Below are 19,310 nucleotides of genomic sequence, written 5' to 3' on the forward strand. Positions count from 1 at the left end.
ATTGACATGGATTCGTATGAGTTAACATTTTTTTTCTTATACGAGTGTAGTATCATGATTTTTAGTATTTATTTTTTTATATAATACTTAAAATTATTAATAATTTCTCTTCAATATTTAAATAAGAGAATGATATGTTTCAACTATTCAAATCTATATCCTCTTAAATTAATAATAATACTAATATCAACTGAGTTAAAACTCAATTCACTCAAAGTTTTATATTTATGAACAAATTACTAATAAAATCTTTATATTTGGGTTTTAACATTGGTAAATGTTAAGGAAAAGACAATTATTTTAGATTTAAATTTGACCATATAAATTTGTTTTAATTTAAATTTAAATGGTATTTCACTTTTATGAATCATGCTTAAATTTATTTTAATTTATGTTTATTCTATTTTGTATTGAATTTGTTCTAATGTTAATTAGTTCTACATATATTATTTTTAATTTTTATTATATATTCGTATAATTAAAATTAAAAGTTTTACCTAAATATTTTTAAAAGTTTTTAAAAATGAAAGAAATAATTTATTTAAATAAAATATTAAATGGAGGATGGATCTGAAACGGCAATAATAAGATCCAAACATAGCGGTTCAGTAGGAACTGAAAACACGGTACATTTTATTTTTACCCAAAAATAAAATTAAAAAGAAAAAGAAAAAGAGAGAGCAGGCTCATCAGTCATGCCGACCACGTTCCAAAACATCAGAAATTTTGAAATAAAGAACAAGGAACACGTGTCGAATTCACATAGCAAGTAGGGTTTGGATCTACAAGCCCACGACGCAAAGCAAGTCGGTTGGGGAAATATACTGATAGGTCAGTGGTACTATTTGGTCCGCTGATATTTCTAAAGATTTTTATATAGTTTTTTTAATGCCTATTGTTACACTTTAAAAGGGGTGCTAATTCCGATGTTATTTCTCGCGGGAGGCACCGCTTTTTCTGATTTTTATTATACAATTTCTCATTTCTTTTCTTTTTAAAAATTTTATATATAATCAATGCGAGTTGGACTAAAGAGTGTAACGAGATTGTTGCCATGTTTTCTTTTTTTTTTCTTCTATCCAGTGTCAATGAATTTTAATATTTGAGATAAGATTTACTTAATAAATTAATTTTATTAAATAAAAAAATTTTGAAATTTTGAAATTTTTAAGTTTTAGTATGCATTTTTTTAAAGTTTATTTTGGTTTAAATATGTATATATATTATCAATTAATATGAGTTTAAGCGTGTAAAAACATATTAATCTTCTTATGAGTAATTTTAAGTATTTATATAAAAAATATATAAATAATTAAATTTATAATTGTACTTAAAAAATAATTAAACTTTAATTTAAAAATGAAACATAAATCAGTTTCAAACAAAATTTTGAAAAATGAAAATGAGCTCAAACCTTTCTACTATTTCTCACTTTTTCTTTTCAGAAGCCTTTTACTATTTAAGTACACCCTACTTCTTCTTTTTCTTTCAATAAAATTATTTTTTATTTTCAATTCTTAGCTGTATTGTTGCCACGTTCCCCTACGACTTTTCTTATTTAATTTACCTTAATTTACTTTATTTTAATTCCAATTTTCGTGATTCTCTCGTCTCTTCCCTCTTTTCTTTTTTTTCCTTCCTAATTTCTCTTTCTCCTTCTCATCTATAAAGCACACCGGACCTTTCCTCCGCTATCCTTCTTTTTTCTCTCGCCTAACTTTACTTCATTTTCTTTCTCTGTTTATATTTTACTACCTACTCCAACAGTTTCTCAACGCAGCTGTACAGTTAGAAACAAAGGTATTATACTTTCTCTCCATTACCTCTTCGCCTCTGCCTTCTTTCTTTCCCCCTCAATTTTTCATCGTTTCAAACAAGGTCTTCTCAAGATTTCCTTTATTTCTTCCTCGATCTGAATCATTTCCTTACGAAACCTAATTTTGGGAATTTAAGCTTATTTTTTTTCCTTATAATTAACATCTTTAAGCTCCGTTTGTTTTTTTCCGGCTCCGAATTGCAATTAGATCTATTTATTTTAATATTTAATTTGTTTTGCTCCTGTAGATCTACGGATCTAGAACTGATTTTATCATTATTGTAGGAATTTAATGTTAGAAATACACCGGAAGAAGGCTACGGTTGAATTTTGGTTTCTGTTCAATTAAGTTTCTGTTTTATGTTAAATAGGGATATTAATTGTTAATAATATAAAAAAAACGTCAAAGGGGAAAAGATGAAGCAGCGTGCCATCCAACAGAACGCTATTGGAAGCAGCTGTGAGGAGTTGCAGAGCTCTATTTCGGTTTCAGTTATGGTTACGGATCGGAGAGAGACTATGGTCTGCCCAAAACCACGTCGTTTGGGTCTCTTAAACGCCTCTTTCAACGACCAGCCAGTTCGGTCCCTCAGATGGCAACTTAGGTAATTTTCCCTTATTCCCTTCAACTTTTAACCTTCTCTCTCTCAAAAATAAATAAATAAACAAATTACAGCAGAGATAGAGTACTAACAAATATTTTTAATGTTTTTCAGCCATCAAACTGAGCTTTGTGATTCGAAAGCAGGGAGTGATATTTTGGATATGATTCTTACAAAGGTATGCCCATGCTTCTTTCTCCTTGTTTATTTTTAAAAATAATCTACACGTATTTAGGTGTTTATTTCTAGTTGTCTTATTCTAAGGAACAATAAATTATCATAAATTATAAAATAAAAAAAAATCTTAGCTTTGGGGCAATGGCGGAGTCTCGATGCCAGAAATGTCTTTTGCAAAGGGGGGGGGGACCATTTAAAATTTTAACCGTTAGTTTAGTGAGCCAACTAAAGAGTTTCTAGAAGAACATAGTTCTGGTTTTCCAAAGTGTTGATCTACGAGAAGATCCGTTAATCTGTTGTATACGGTTTCTCATAAAAAAAAAATTATCTGATGAATTTGGAATTTGGCAGGGTGGTTGTAGAGCAGAACAAGTAGCGTCGTCGCCCCCATTTTTTTGTGGGTCGCCGCCGAGTAGAGTAGCTAACCCATTAATACAGGATGCTCGATTTGGGGATGAGAAGATGGTCAACCCGCCGTCTCCAAATCCGCCTCCTCCTTCGTCTCCGTCATCATCTTCAAGGAAAGGAGGGTGTATTCGGGCCAATTTTGGTAACAAACCAGCAGTGAGAGTGGAGGGGTTTGATTGTTTTGCACTGGCTTAGAACCCATTTCTATCAACAAAAGAGTACATAGATAAAACAAGAGGAGCTACCAAAACAGAGAAGGGAATTTTGAAATTGTAAGTGACTGAAGAGAAAAAAGCAAAGAACCCTTTGTTAGTGTAAATATATGGATAAAGGGTTGTTTGTATGTAATGAAAAAAGAACTTGGTGTCTTGTAAGTATGTGAGAGTAAGTTGAATAGAAATAAGGAGAGAGGAGCGTAGGTTAATGTTTAGATAATGGCTTGGGTGTTTTTTCTTTGTTTTTGGGTTTTGTAAAGAGTCTCAAGTCAAGAAGGGAATTTGTTGTGTATTTAGTGGAGTGATTTAAGTAAAACACTGGAACAGTGTATATAAATCCAACTGCTGTTTGCTTATGAATCACGCCAATGTGGCTGGAAATCCTGATACGTAAAGAAGATGGAATCTCAGTATATTGTGTGTTTATCATTCAAACTCAAGGAGGGATAGGAAATGTCAAAGGTGTTTTTATTACAAAAGCTATAATCAATTCCTCGACACCCCACTCATCTGATCTGCTTTTTTCCTTTATACCAAACGACCATCATATATCGCACATGATGATGCTCTCTGTCTCTGTCATAGCATATAATTGTAGTGGGGCTCTCGCTTTTACTTCTTCCCTCTCTTTTTCAGCATCCGATTACGGAATTTGGTTTTATTATTATTAACTTTTAACAATTTTGATTTTATAACTAAACGTGAAAATGAATCCAAACTAAAATGATATTGATATAACTCAAAACATCTTTTCTCTTTTTTAATTTAATACCATTCACACTTGAAACTACTTTTTTTCTTTTAATTGTTTATGTTGGGTCCATATTTAAAGCTTCATAATTTTTTTAAAACAGCAATGTAATAAATCTGATTTAATCCGCCGAATTATCACGTGAGGTCTGGCCAGAAGGTGATAGCTTTATAACTTGAAAGCATTATGTTTTTGGTGTGGTGTGGGCTTGTGTAAAATTGTTTTTGTTTATTTTCCTCTAAAAATCTTGTTGGGTTTAAATCAAATTATAATTCGATTCAGAAAGGTTTTGCATATTCAAGCAAGTATTTGGTTTAGTTTGTTTTGACCATCTGTTTGTATATTATAAAATATCTGAAAATGAATTGAAGGTTCTATATTAATATTTTATAATGAAATGTAAATAAATGATTTTATCATTTAATTTGAATTAAAAGTAAAAAAGAAAAGAGATGTTTTGCAAGGAGAGCCAAATGTAGGTTGGAGTGGTGAACAGTAGGCTGTGTTCTAAAATAGCAGTATAGTTTGACTAATTTCAAATCTTTGAAACTCGGCAATTAGTATCAAATTTTAATTTAAAAGGTTGTTGAGCCAAAATTGCTCATACCATTTACATTTTCAGCTATATATTTATATATGGTCCACTAATGAAGTTAATGTTAGCTCAAGGTCCCCTTATTCAATTCAATCACAAGCAAGTGGAAGTGTGTTCCATTTTCTTAACCTATAAATACAACCAATCATTTACAAATATTATACCTCTCACTCAATACCATTATAATTAATTCGGTTTAATTTGAGTTTGATATTCTTTTTAATGTGGTATCTGCATTTAATAAAAGTTATACATTTTGGTAATTGAAGATAACAGTGTTAACTTTTCAGTGTTTAATTTGAGTTTTAAAATTGATTTGTTAAAAATTCATAATTAGCTAATTATACTCTAAAGCCTGAATCAAAACACATTTAACGATTTGTGTTTAACAAATTAAACATCAAACTAAATAAATTCACAATCACTAAATTCTTTTTATTAATAAAATCATGAAAAATTCAAATCTAATAATATTAACAATTAATTTTTATTAAATTTATCTTAAAATTCGAATTAAACATTAAAAAGTTAACATTGTTGTAGGACCCAAATTTTAGCCCGGGCCCAAATACCCAATTACAGCCCAAACAACACTACCCAAAATTAAACAAGCCCAAATACCTAGCCCAACTAAACCCTAAATAGAAATACAAAGTTTGCTAACACTAGCCGCCCTAGCCTCCACTACCCACGCCCTCTACCACCGTTCACCACGCACATCCCTGCGGCCACCAACGCACCCACGTACCACATCCAGGCCACGTTCTCCATACCTGCAAATGTGCACAAAAACAGTTGTAAAATGGCTATATAAAGCCATGAAGAATGTTTTGTTTTTTGGTTAAAAAAACTCAATAGAAAACACACACGAATTCAACAAAAAAAGAGAGGGATTCAAACACATTTTACACACAAAAAAAACAGTAGCAAGCACATCCAACCATCGAACAAAGGTTTTTTTTCCCTTATCTTTTGTTCATTTTCGAAACCTTTTATTATTATTATTGTTTTTATTAAATAATTTATATATTTTACATATTAAAAATATAATAAAAAAGGAAATTTTACCTTCACGGCGGCCGGCAGCGAACGGCAGTGGTCGGCGCCGGAGTTTGGCTGGTGAGGCAGACCTGCAGAGAGAAAAAGGTGAGGGGGAAACTTTGTTTTTTTTTGAAGGAAGATAAGAAATGAATTTTTTGTCAAAAAAATTTGAGTTTTACAGGCTCCCCAAAACGACGTCATTTTGGGGCTGGCCTTAAACACCCAAAACGGCGTCGTTTTGAGCCTTACCCACGCATTGACCCGACCCGTCCAGAGGATCCGCGTGTTTTTTATTAATGGGCTATTTTCCATTTAGTCATTCCGCCTTTTATCCACTTGCGATTACGTTTTTTTTTTCTAATTTTGGCCCTTAATGTGATGTGAATCGTGATAAGTTTTATAATTTATGAATGTCCGTTCTTGAAAACTAACTATTATCACGACAAAGGCAAGCACACCTTATCGAACAATAGTATAGCTTATGGCAAGACCGGGATGTCAAACCCAAAGGAACTAAAAGTACTAGTATTAACTTTCTTTTTATTATCTAGCCTAAAAATAAAAGGGGTTTGTTTTATCTAAACTAACTACTAAACTAATAATGCACAGAAAGTAAATTGGGGAAATAAATTTTGGGAAAACTGAATGATTTGGACAATATCTAAGGGAAAAATCCACCTAGACTTCACTTGTTATTGACTCTGAATCAGACGATTTATTCACTTGACTTGATCCGTAGAAATCCCTAAGTTATATCTCTCTCGAGACTAACAACGTCTAACCCTAGGTTGATTAATTGAAATCTCTTTCTAATTAAAACCCCTAGTGTTGCATTAACTCGATCTATGGATTCCCTTATTAGGTTTCACCCTAATCCGACAAAATTATGTCACCCTATCTCTAGGCGTGCAATCAACTCTGCTTAATTATGTTAGATCTACTCTTAGACAGGGACTTTTGCTCCTCTTAATAAGCACATCAATACTTGAATCAATATCCTGGAATATTAAAGCAAGAATTAAGAACTCATAATTAAAAACAAGTCAAATATTTATTATAGAATTTAGATAATAATAACAAGATCCGTCTTAGGTTTCATTCGCCTTAGGTATTTAGGGGGTTTAGTTCATATTTATGAAAGAAAACATCTCAAAAGAATAATGATAACAAAACATAAAGAAAACCCAAGAACTCTTAAAGGGAATTAAAGGGAGATCTTCAGTCTTGAAGGTGAATCCGGCTTCTGAAATGGATCAATCGGCTTTCTCCGAGTAATTCCTTGCCTCTTACTTTGTGTGTGTCTTTTTGGTACCTTCTGGGGTGTTTATATAGGTTTTAGAATATTTCTAAACCCTCAAGAATGACCTTTTCCGAATAGGACTAGACTTGGGCTCGACAGGGACACGTCCGTGTGCGATTGCTTCAAACCGTGTTCGAGTCTGTTGAATGGACACGGGCATGTGAACTACCCGGTGAGGAAGTCCAGGCCGTGTTGATTTTCCATGTTGACCCATTTTCTCTGTTTTTGGCCCGTTTCTCGCTCTTTTTACTCTCATTTGCTCTCTTAAGTATAAAACATTAAATTAAAGGATAAGGAGCATCGAATTCACCAATTCTAAGGATAATTCATCCAAAATTAAGCATGGGATAAAAATATGTATAAATTACGGTTTATCAAATACCCCCACACTTAAGCGTTTTCTTGTCCTCAAGCAAAATCCTCAACTCACAATCAAAATAAATTCTTTTTAACTTATAATTCTCATCAATAGTATCTCAAAATAATCTATAAGTAATCATACATTGAAAATTCAACTCGAAGAACATCAAAGTTTAAAACATTCCAAGTTGAGCATTTTATCACGAAAACCTAGGTGTCTCCCCTCATTTAAGTAATCACCTTTGATTGAAAATATCACAGAGTTTCACATCCTCACTTAAAGATTCACTCAAATCACTCAAGGTGTTTAAGGACAAGAAATTTAGCACTCAACAGTCAATATGAAAAGTTATTACCATAGGCTTGCGTGAAAATCAAATCTCCACCACTATATATTGAGATGATACATAAATCAAAAAGTCTTTAGAGGGTTGTAACGTGGCTTTGGTTAGGGGGTGTGGTTACAAGCTGAAAAAGAAGGTTAGAATCGAGATTGAATTGAAAAATCACCTAACTAGAAAAATACTACAACTTGATAAATTACATTTCTAATTAGAAAATCTTAGAATTGAACTTTTCTTCATGGGATAAGGAATTTAAATACTTAAGATCAAAAACAAAGAATTACTACTAATATGTATGTATGTTGTTTTTTTTAAGAACAAGTCAAATAACATAGAACTTTGCTAATTATTACAACGAAAAATAAAACATAGCTAAGCAATTAATTCAAATCAAATCTCAACAAAAATAAGGATCAAATTAGGGGATTTCAACAATAATGGGTTATGGGTTAATGTTGAGGATAAATCAATGAATGACTTGTTAGGCTCAAAGGGGTTCACTAAGGGTTAATTATGAGGGTACGCTTTTATGTAGTAAGTGGGTTAAACCTAAGTGCCTTTATTATCTCGACATACCAAATCAATGGTGTGGTCTTGACATGCATAATCAAACAAGTTCTAGAATAACGATTCGATATTGACACACTCAAAGCAACAATAAAAGTGAGCATGAAAGAAATAATATATGCTCTAAAGGCTCAAGATCTCACAAAAATTATGGCTTTTTGATGTTTAACCGGTGAATTTCAACTCAAGATAATACCTAAACTTGGGGAAACAACTTAAAAAATTTTAATTCTCAAGAATCAACTTTTTATGCTTGATTCCTTAATTCGTTTAAAGTTTAAACAGTTAATGCATAAATGCTTATGTTTTAATTCAAGACATATCAATAAAAATCATAAATTAATCAAGATTAATTCTAATAGTGATATGAGTGATTCACGTGAGAATAAGACAAAATTCAGGGATTTTTCTGATAATGATATAAATAACCCCCCCACACTTAAGATGTACATTGTCATCAATGTAAAAAGATAGTATTACTGAACAATATAGATATAAGAGAGGGAGATAAATGAAACTTCCTGAATTTGTGGATGAATTCCTTGAATTAGAGTTATGGAGAATAATCGGCCAAGGCAATGATGAGAGTGGAGGAGGATACTCCGTTGGTGGTAGAGGTTTGTTAGTCCATAAGTCCTGCGCCAAAAGAATATTATATCTGGTAGTAGCTATGGTTGTGGTCGAGTAGGACATGGTAGTCGTGGAGAACCTTTTCTAGTGGAGTTGTAATTTTTTAAGTAATAGTGAGCTTTGGAGCTCTTTATAACTGCGATAAAATCACTAACTCTTTAGGAAATATAAAGAAACATAGTTACTCGTAAAGAAATAGTCAAAAACATAAATTATCTAATATTAATTATAAAACCTAAAAATGGAATAGTATTAAATGGAAGTAAAATAAAAAGTACTTTAAAGATATAAATAAAGATAAAAGTAAAAATCGAAATAATAAATAAAAAACCTTTAAAAATCTTCATCGCCAGATGGTTCGCGAGGTGGGGGTGGCGATGCGATATGAAGGTGCTGACAAATCTGATGTAATGTCGCATCAATGTTATCAAAGCGTTGAAAACATTGCTGCTCGAATTGTGTGAGGTGCTCAGAAATGTCAGAGAGTGAAGCAGCCGCATGAACTAGGCGATGAATGGGCGGTGGCTGAGATGGTGGGTCCTCGTGCTATGAAGAGACATCATCAATAATGTCCTCTGGGTCCTCCTGCTCGGCTGACTGGACAAGGTGGTACTGAGGAGGATTAAATCCACGTCGTCGCTCGATTATCCTCATATGGAACATAGTCGAGATACCCTGTGGAGACATCTGACCGATGACAGTGAGGGAGGATACTTGCGCTGTCGTGTTGAGGAGACCGAAGTACCACGCTAGGCGAGTTACATAAGGGCCAATGGAAATGACTCCCCTCTTGTGCCCATTCCCCGTGCTCTATAAAAAATAGGCGTCGTTAGTGTTGACGACACCAGTACTCTCTCTGCCCTGTCAGGGTGTCAGTTAGGATGGCGTGTAGGTATCGCAAGGATGGGGCGAGAGCCGATGCCTTGGAGTGACTAGGGTCATAGGTGGCCGAAGCAGGAACGAGGGCCCTCCAGCAGTTGGAGAGGATACAAGTGGATGTGGCGATGGAGGGTGTCAAAATCATCGTCGTCCATGAACTCCTCCGTATAGAGCCCCAATGTGATGCCGAACTCAGGTACGCTCAACTGGAGGACTAAACTGCCAAGACGGAACTGGACCATTCCGGGATCATCGAACTCTGTCATAACTACTTGGAGGTGGAAGGTCGGATAGAGTTCGAGTGTGAGCTTGAGGTACATCGGCTCGACGATCTCGAAGAAGAGCCCCAACGGGTCAGTAGTCAGGAGGGCCCGAACTACGTCGGTAAGTTGAATCTACTCCAAAGAGGCCCAATCAATGCAATAGCCTACACCTAGGGGTCAGGTTCGAAGTATCTGAAAAATTTCCTCCTGTGGTCCCGATGGAAATTAGAGGAATGGGTGTCTGATCTCAACGGTAGGACCCGAAGATAGTTCTGCTCTTTTCCTCTTCTTCGAGGCGGGGACAACAGTCTTCTTGCCTATTGGATTCGTCATGGTATCTGCAATGAAAAGAAGAAGTTATAAGAATAATCTCCAAGAATAGCATGTAAAAGTATGCAGGCATGTTAAAACTAAACAAGAATACTTCATAGGGGTTATTGACTAAAGATAAAATCTACTAAAAATGACTAAGTCTTAATAGATATAGCAATTAGTTATTGGCATTAAGAATACAAGAATAGTGCTAACGAAATACCTAGTGCATATGGTAATGATAATATGGAATATGGTATGAAATCTATGGAAACACAAGGATGAATGTATCATAATGCATCAACTAAAATGGCAAGTTTCTAAATAAAAACAAAGAGTATAAGCATGATTATCATCAAAAAAATTCAAATAAATAAGAAATAACAATAAATAACAAGAGAATAGAGAGAAGAGAATAGACAAATGCAATAGTGCTTGGTGGAGGAGTGATGTGGTCAGCCACGGGTGTGGGTAATGAGGTTGTGTGGTGTGCAAGGGTGAGAAGAGGGGATGGAGAGGAAGAGGAGAAAAATAGGAGGAGAAAGAGGAATGAGTGGCCAGTCGATGGTGGGAGAGGGGATTTCGGCGGCTAGGGTTAGGGTTTTTGGGGAAGGGGATGATGAATAATGAGGGGTTTATATAGATTTTGGGGCACACGGCAATGGGGCACGCCCGTGTGCCCTTATTTCAGCCCGTGTGTTTCGTAATTTTCAAATTTGGGCGTATCTGAAATTCGGCCCACGCCCGTGTTCTTTGGTCGTGTTGGTGCACACGGTCATGTCGCACAGTCGTGTCCTACTTCATTCACTTCACCCACGCCCGTGTATAGATACACACGCTCGTGTTAATTTCACAGACTCAAGCACGAGTGGTGGGCACGGGTGTATCACACGTCCGTGTTAATTTCTCAGTTTCAACCACGGCTTCGCCATGCCCGTGTTGTTTTGACAGTTTCGTCAACGACCATGTCGTACGGCCGTGGAAACATATCGAATCCCGTGTTAGGGAAAACTTTCACTCTATTTTCACATGGCTATATTGCACGGGCGTGTCTCCGCCAGTGGTATAAGCACGGCCTAAGGCACGCCCGTGTGCCTGGCCGTGTGCATTTGGAGAATCTGTGTTCAAAGACTCAGTTAGTGAATTAGATGTTAAAAACTAAAATTAAAAGAAGTTAACACTGTTAGTGCTCGGGTTGCCTCCCGAGAAGCACTTATTTATAGTCTAAGCTCGACTTACCGTTTTGTTGCGTGGTTGTGGTGGTGCAAGGAGTTTACACTCCTCATTCCTGCTATCAAACTCAAAAATAAGGTTTTAGACGAGTATTATTTACCTTAAAAGTGCTGAATTTGGGATGAATTACTGCAACTGTACCATATGGAAAAATGCTAAGTACCGTAAGAGGGATTGCTCCATTAGGTTCAGAAGTGGCAATATGAGGGTCTGCTACATCTAGTAGTACTTTGTCTCTAACCTTTAGTTGATTTGGTGAAACGTTGAGCTCATCATAGCGTGGTTTTGGTCTATCATGTGCTCTCGGTTTCTGTGTCCATCATTTATCTAGTTCCTCAATTTGTAGCATTCGTTCTTCATAGATGGGTTCTTTGTTGTTATTTGAACAAGGCTCATGTATGCTTTTCGAACGTATTTCCTGCAAAGAAGGTTGCACCACATAATCAGTATTAGTAGAATTTTGAGCTTGAAGAGTGATTGTTTCATCACCCACACGAAGTGTGAGTTCACCTATACGAATATCAATTATAGTTCTAGCAGTTGCTTAAAAAGGGCCTTCCTAAAATTAAAGGCACGTCACTATCCTCTTCTATGTCTAGAACAAAAAAATCGATTGGGAATATAAATTTGTCAATTTTAACGAGTACATCTTCAATAATGCCTCTAGGAAATCTAATTGTTTTATCTTCTAACTGAATGCTCATCCTAGTTTGTTTGGGTTTCCCAATACCTAGTTGTTTAAATATTTTGTAAGGCATGAGATTAATACTGGCCCCTAAATCAGCCAAAGCATTACTAACGTCTAAGCTACCAATTAAACAAGGAATCGTAAAACTCCCTAGATCTTTCAATTTGTTGGTCAGCTTATTCTGCAGAATGGCTAAGCAAACTGCATTCATCTCCACATGCGACGCATCATCCAACTTTCGCTTATTTGCTAAAAGATCCTTTAAAAATTTAACTGCGTTTGGCATCTACGAAAGAGCTTGGATAAACGGTAAGTTAATATGAAATTTCTTTAATAGTTTAAGGAATTTACCGAATTATTCATCTGTATGGTCTTTCCTTTTCGTATTGGAGTATGGCACACGTGGTTTGTACTCTTTACTTACCGGTTGTTGCTCACTGTGGACTACCTCACATTTGCCTTTACTTACCACCATTCCTTACCTGAGTTCTGGTTCAGGTTCAACTAACCCTTCCTCGCCTTGAGTGGTAATCGCATTGAGTTGTTCCCTTGGGTTAGATTCAGTATTACTTGGCAAGCTACCTTATGGTCGTTCAGAAATTAGTTTAGTGAGCTGTTCTATCTGAGCTTCAAGCCCTTGGATCAATGCTTGTTGATTCTTAAGTGTTGTTTCGGTGCTCTGAAAGTGAGTTTCTGACACCGAGATAAACTTTGTTAGCATCACCTCAAGGTTTGGCTTCTTTTCCTATTGGTAAGGTGGTTGCTGAAAACCCGGAGGATGTTGTGGCCTTTGATTCCCTTGACCATCTCACGAGAAGTTGGGATGGTTCTTCCAACCTGCATTATTTGTGTTACTATATGGGTTATTTTGAGATCTAGAGTTATTGTTACCCATATATTGGACTTTTTCCTCCTAGGTGCTAGGATTGAAAGGTTAATATTTTGTGTGCGCTCCTCCTCCATTAGAATCGTACTCATCACTGGATATACCTGAGTAGAACCATATAAACCATCAATCTTTTTATTTAAAAGTTCTACCTGGTTAGATAGCATAGTAACCGCGTCGAGGTTGAAAACACCAGCTGCTTTTGTCGGCTTTGTTCTCATGACTTGCCACTGATAGTTATTCAGTGACATTTCTTCAGTAAATTCATAAGCCACTTCAGGTGTTTTGTTATTGATAGTCCCACCAGCAGCTGGGTCGATAAGTTGCATTGTTGAAGGGTTCACGCCGTTGTAAAACGTTTGAACCTGCAACCATAGTGGTAACCCATAGTGAGGGCACCTTCTCAATAGATCCTTGTATCTCTCCATGCATCATAGAGTGTTTCTAGATCCATCAGCACAAAAGAAGAGATATCATTCCTCAACTTAGCAGTTTTAGCCGGTGGAAAATATTTAAGTAAAAAATTTTCAGTCATTTGTTCCGAAGCAGTGATTGACCCTCTTGGTAACGACTTCAACCACTGTTTAGCTTTATTCCTCAACGAAAAGGGAAACAACCGAAGGCGAATGGCATCATCAGAAATGCCATTGATCTTAAAAGCGTCACAAAACTCTAAGAAATTCGCCAAATAAGTGTTTGGGTCCTCGTCCTACTAACCATCAAACTGAACAAAGTGTTGGATCATTTGAATTGTGTTAAGTTTCAGTTCAAAATTATTTGCAGCAACAACAGGCCTAACTATACTTGACTCAGTTCCTGTTAAAGTAGGTTTAGCATAATCATACATAGTGCGTGGAGCAGGATTCTGATTTACTGGATCAGTAGCTATCGCAGGAGGTAGTGGGTTTTCCTGATTTTCAGCCATCTCCTCGGCTGTGGTGTAAATATCGTCTTCATGCCCTTCCTTTATGTATCTTAAGCTTCGCCTTATTTCTCTTCGGTTTTAGCAAGCTATCTGTTCAATTTCACTATCAAAAAGTAATAGTCCTGACGGGTTTCTTCTAGTAATAAACTATAAAAACCTACCAGAAGGGAAAAGAAAATTTAGTAACAAAAATCAAAATAAAATTTAAATTGTAATAAAATAAAAATTAAGTGTTCCTAATATCTTAGTTCCCCGGAAACGGTGCCAAAAACTTGATTTGATGTGAATCTTGATAAGTTTTATAATTTATGAATGTCTGTTCTTGAAAACTAACTATTATCACGACAAAGGCAAGCGCACCTTATCGAACATTAGTATAGCTTATGGCAAGACCGGGATGTCGAACCCAAAGGAACTAAAAGTACTAGTATTAACTTTCTTTTTATTATCTAGCCTAAAAATAAAGGGGTTTATTTTATCTAAACTAATTACTAAACTAAGAATGCACAAAAAGTAAATTGAGGAAATAAATTTTGGGAAAACTGAATGATTTGGACAATACCTAAGGGAAAAATCCACCTAGACTTCACTTGTTATTGAATCTGAATCAGACGATTTATTCACTTGACTTGATCCGTAGAAATCCCTAAGTTATATTATTATCTCTCTCGAGACTAACAACGTCTAACCCTAGGTTCATTAATTGAAATCTATTTCTAATTAAAACCCCTAGTGTTGCATTAACTTGATCTATGGATTCCCTTATTAGGTTTCACCCTAATCCGGCAAAATTTTGTCACCCTATCTCTGGGCGTGCAATCAACTCCGCTTAATTATGTTAGATCTACTCTTAGACAGGGACTTTTGCTCCTCTGAATAAGCACATAAATAATTGAATGAATATCCTGGAATATTAAAACAAGAATTAAGAACTCATAATTAAGAACAAGTCAAATATTTATCATATAATTCAGATAATAATAACAAGATCCGTCTTAGGTTTCATTCCCCTTAGGTATTTAAGGGGTTTAGTTCATATTTATGAAGGAAAACATCTTAAAAGAATAATGATAACAAAACATAAAGAAAACTCAAGAACTCTTGAAGGGAATTAAAGGGAGATCTTCAGTCTTAGAAGGTGAATCCGACTTCTGAGATGGATCAATCGACTTTCTCCGAGTAATTTCTTGCCTCCTACTCCGTGTGTGTCTTTTTGGTACCTCCTGGGGTGTTTATATAAGCTTTAGAATGCTTCTAAACCCTCAAGAGTGGCCTTTTCCGAATAGGACTAGACTTGGGCTCGACAGGGACACGCCCGTGTGCGATTGCTTCAAACCGTATTCGAGTCTGTTGAATGGACACGGGCGTGTGAACTACCCATGTGAGGAAGTCCAGGCCGTGTTGATTTCTCATGTTGACCCATTTTCTCCGTTTTTGGCCAGTTTCTTGCTCTTTTTACTCTCCTGTGCTCTCCTAAGTATAAAACATGAAATTAAAAGATTAGGAGCATCGAATTCACCAATTCTAAGGATAATTCATCCAAAATTATGCTAAGCATGGGATAAAAATATGTATAAATTACTGTTTATCAACCCTGTAATTTATTTTGACTTTCAATTAAGCCCGCCTTGGGGCTAAGTGTTTTGGAGGGGGGATTATTTCTCGTTTTTGTCCCTCTTTGATGTTCGAGTGTTCAATTTGGTCATATTATCTTCTATTCATTTCGAACTAGCCCCAGAATTTCGGTTTTCAATTCAATTGGGTCCCTTTTCGATTATTTTTGCCATTTTGCTACACAATTAATTAATTTGAGACTTATATTTATTATTATGTTTATTATTATTTTGAGTATTATTATTTCTATTATTTTTGTTACTATTGTTTTATTTGTATTGTTACTGTCATTATTATTATTGTTGTTGTTGTTGTTGTTGTTGTTGCAACTATTATTATATTTGTTATATTTGTTATTATTTTTTTGTTACTATTATTATTATCATACTATTAAATTAATTCGCTAAATACTTAGTATTTATTCTTTTGTTTATTTACTTATCATTTTCATATGTTAATTCATTTTATTTTCATTTTTTTTACAAATTTCTATTTTATTTGTTTATTTCAAGTTTTTGCGTAATATTTATTTTTAACTCTTATACATATTATTTATTTTAAATGTATTTATTATTTATTTTGAATTTTTCTTCATGTGGTTTATTTTGTTTTTTATATATGTATATACATTACTTATTCTAGATTTTGTCATACTTTATTATTTTTTAAAACAAAAATCATTTTCTATATTATTGATTTTCAGCTTCTTTTCTCATATTATTATTTTGAACTCATTTATTATCATTTTTGAATTATTTTTACACTCAATTTCGATTTGCCTATATTTTTAATTCATTTGTCTTCGATTATCATGTTAGTTTGTAAATAATGTATATTAGGTGACCATCATAAATTGTTTTATTAGTGCATTCGATCTTGTTTATGTGGCAATTGCGTTCGCATATCATGGTTTCAAAGAAAAGAATACACCTCTTTAAAGAAAAGCACTTGATATTATTATTCAAAAGTTTTCGAAAATAAGACAATATTTCGTGTTTGGAAATTCGAAAAATCATGCTCTAACGTGCTGGGTTTCAATTAACTGTTTGACCAAATAACTGAATATCCTTTTGAAATTTCAATGTATGAATTTTGGAAATCATAAGATGATATTGGTTTCGAGGGTTTGAATTGTTGTATCCTAACGTACTGGATGTGATATTTTACTCCTTCGAAACAAGAGAATCTTAACATCCAATTCCAGTATAAAAATAATAACATGGGATCGTATTCTAAAAATTTTTCAAATTTTCGACATTAAGACATTAATTAATCAATTAGGTACCAATTTTTGGACGTTACGAGGGTGCTAACCCTTCCTCGTGCGTAACTGACTCCCGAACCCTTTTTCTCGAATTTTGTAGACCCAAAATCATTGTTTTAATAAAATAAAATGTTTTATTAAAATGATCAATCTCGAGGTGATCCAATCACACCTCGAAAAAGATCTGTGGCGACTCTAAACTTTCATTTTAAAAGTCTATTCCCGTTTTTCAAAAATATGGTTTCGATAGCTTAGCGACTCCGCTGGGGACCATAAGAGTGTCAAGCCGTAAATTGATTATTTTCTGTCTTTTTGTCGAAAATTGAAAATTTGGTTTTTAACATATGATCCTCTCATTGCATTTCATTGATGTATGGTTTTCATCATTTTATTCATGTTTTTTTTGTATTTCGAGTTTTTATATCCTTTGCATTGCATTGCATGACCGTTTGGTCACGCCTTTTTAAGTGGGAGTGAGAAACTACGCCTTCGTGAGGTTTTCACCACCGCATGGGATAGTGGACCGCTTCCGGGATACATCCGTACCTATGTCTTCGTGAGATTTTCATCTCCGCATGGCCATAGGGAAATGTATTCCCCTGAACTGAACTCGATCCATATGTTTTATTCATTGAGGAATCTGCTGGTTCAGGTACCCTGTCTTTAGAACCAAACCGCATATAGCGAGCATTAAGAGCCCACTCTAGGTAGAGCCATTCCAAACCCTAGTGGTTACCCAAGTAGGTGCTCTGTTTTCTATTTATGTATTTGTATTGACGTGTTTTCTTTTGTTTTGGTTATGATTGCATTGCATTTTCATCATAGAAAAAAAGGTGTTGATTCACGTTCAGTTGCTAAATAGAGAGCTTGTCATGGAAAATAAATTTCTTGATAAAGTGGAATACAATACGACCGTCCGAATAAGGTTCGAGTAAACACGACAAGAGAACGATGAGTGTCCGCAGAGGAGTACACGACTTGGCTTCAAGATTCAAGCCAACAAAGATTATTCTGGAACTGTCAACGTCTCGACTTACTTTAAGAAGCTCGCGAGCATCACGAGGATGAGTGAGCAAGGAGTCGCAGCCCAGATCAAGCAAAAAGGAGATAATTCGTAAGATTTGATTTTAGCGTTCGAATATGAAGAAAAAGACCAATGTCTTTGCCTGTAGTATACGGGCAAGGCCGTACATGTTTCCGCTTTATGTAAAGAGATTTGTTATCTAGAAAAGTTGTTCTAACAGAATTGAACTAGAATCAACGTCTCTTTTTGCATTCATTTCATGCATCTGCATTGCATTTCATCATATGCATTGAATGTCACAAAAGGGCCCTAATTAGTTAAAAAACTATTTCAGTTAATCTGGAAATCGATAAAAACCTACCAAGTATGCATCTTTACTGTAAACAAAGAAAAACTAAAGTGATGGATGAAAGACTGGAAAGATTAGAACCGATGCAAAAGGAAATCTAGGAACAGACGCAAGCACAAATGCAAGAATAACTGGCAAAGATCCAATAGGATATGAGGGACCAGATATTAGAATCCTAAAATAACATGATGAACCAATTGATACAGTTATTGACTCGGGGGCAAGAAAAAGGAAAAAGCCCTATGGTCAATACTGGGAATGATAATAAAGATCTTCTCTACCTCCGGGTTTTACCCCGACAAATGTTCAGAGATAACCTGAGGTGTCTACAGGTCATCTGTTACAATCAGGCCCCAACAGTTTCAGGCCGGTGATGCTACCAAGTTGGCTCAGGCTCTAATCTAGGGAATAACTAAATTAATCTTGTTGTCTTCAATCTCGATGAAGAAACAGAAAAGACAATGGTGAAGCTCTCGAAACAATTAGAATACCGATGCAAATGGTTAGAGGAAAAGTTCAAAGCAATGGAAAGTGTTGACTATCACTGTGGAATCGATGCTAAGGATTTGAGCTTAGTTCCGGACTTAGTGTTTCCCCCCAAATTCAAAACTCCAGAGTTTGAGAAGTACAACGGGACTAGCTGTCCCGAAGCTCACATCACCATGTTCTGTAAACGAATGGCAGGCTATGTTAATAATGACCAATTATTGATTCACTGTTTCCAAGAAAGTTTGGTTGCAGCAGCATCCAAATGGTACAACCAATTGAACCGTACCCAGATCAATTCATGGAAAGATCTAGCACAAGCTTTCATGAAATAGTATAGTCATGTAAAGGATATGACTCCTGATAGGATCACTTTACAGAGCATGGAAAAGAAACCGAATGAGAGTTTCTAGCAAAACGCCCAAAGGTGGAGGGAAGTTGCCATACAAGATCAGCCATTTTTCTTAGAAAAAAGACTACCATGCTTTTCATCAATAATCTGAAAGCCCCGTTCATTAACCATATGTTGGGAAGCACTACTCTGAGTTTTTCAAATATAATAATGTCCGGTGAGATGATTG

At 35.1% G+C, this 19,310-nt stretch overlaps 1 protein-coding gene and 1 non-coding gene across 4 annotated transcripts; both read left to right on the forward strand.

The window, feature by feature from the left end:
* Positions 1-911: 911 nt before the first annotated feature.
* LOC121228187 (uncharacterized) lies at positions 912-3,574 on the forward strand. 3 transcript variants are annotated; one of them, XM_041111452.1, is made up of 4 exons: positions 912-1,800; positions 2,188-2,421; positions 2,533-2,596; positions 2,947-3,574. In XM_041111452.1, the coding sequence occupies exons 2-4, from the start codon at positions 2,234-2,236 to the stop codon at positions 3,196-3,198; spliced, it is 504 nt and encodes a 167-aa protein (XP_040967386.1). In that variant the 5' UTR covers positions 912-1,800; positions 2,188-2,233; the 3' UTR covers positions 3,199-3,574. The 3 variants fall into 3 exon arrangements, with proteins under 3 accessions (XP_040967386.1, XP_040967385.1, XP_040967384.1); XM_041111451.1 differs by having other exon boundaries at positions 1,498-1,800; positions 2,226-2,421; XM_041111450.1 differs by having other exon boundaries at positions 1,508-1,800; positions 2,102-2,421.
* A 9,874-nt stretch (positions 3,575-13,448) lies between these two features.
* Positions 13,449-13,554, forward strand: LOC121228668 (small nucleolar RNA R71). Its single transcript, XR_005926243.1, has one exon. It is a non-coding gene; the product is annotated as a small nucleolar RNA R71 (small nucleolar RNA).
* The last annotated feature ends 5,756 nt before the right edge of the window (positions 13,555-19,310 follow it).

This window comes from Gossypium hirsutum, chromosome A04 (assembly GCF_007990345.1).
Source record: "Gossypium hirsutum isolate 1008001.06 chromosome A04, Gossypium_hirsutum_v2.1, whole genome shotgun sequence".
Lineage (NCBI taxonomy): Eukaryota > Viridiplantae > Streptophyta > Magnoliopsida > Malvales > Malvaceae > Gossypium > Gossypium hirsutum.

Bases quoted from the DNA above. Each gene is read 5' to 3' on its own strand.
- LOC121228187 (XM_041111452.1), top strand. From the start codon at position 2,234: ATGAAGCAGCGTGCCATCCAACAGAACGCTATTGGAAGCAGCTGTGAG. The intron at 2,422-2,532 runs GTAATTTTCCCT...AATGTTTTTCAG, and splicing joins TCCCTCAGATGGCAACTTAG to CCATCAAACTGAGCTTTGTG. The intron at 2,597-2,946 runs GTATGCCCATGC...GGAATTTGGCAG, and splicing joins TGGATATGATTCTTACAAAG to GGTGGTTGTAGAGCAGAACA.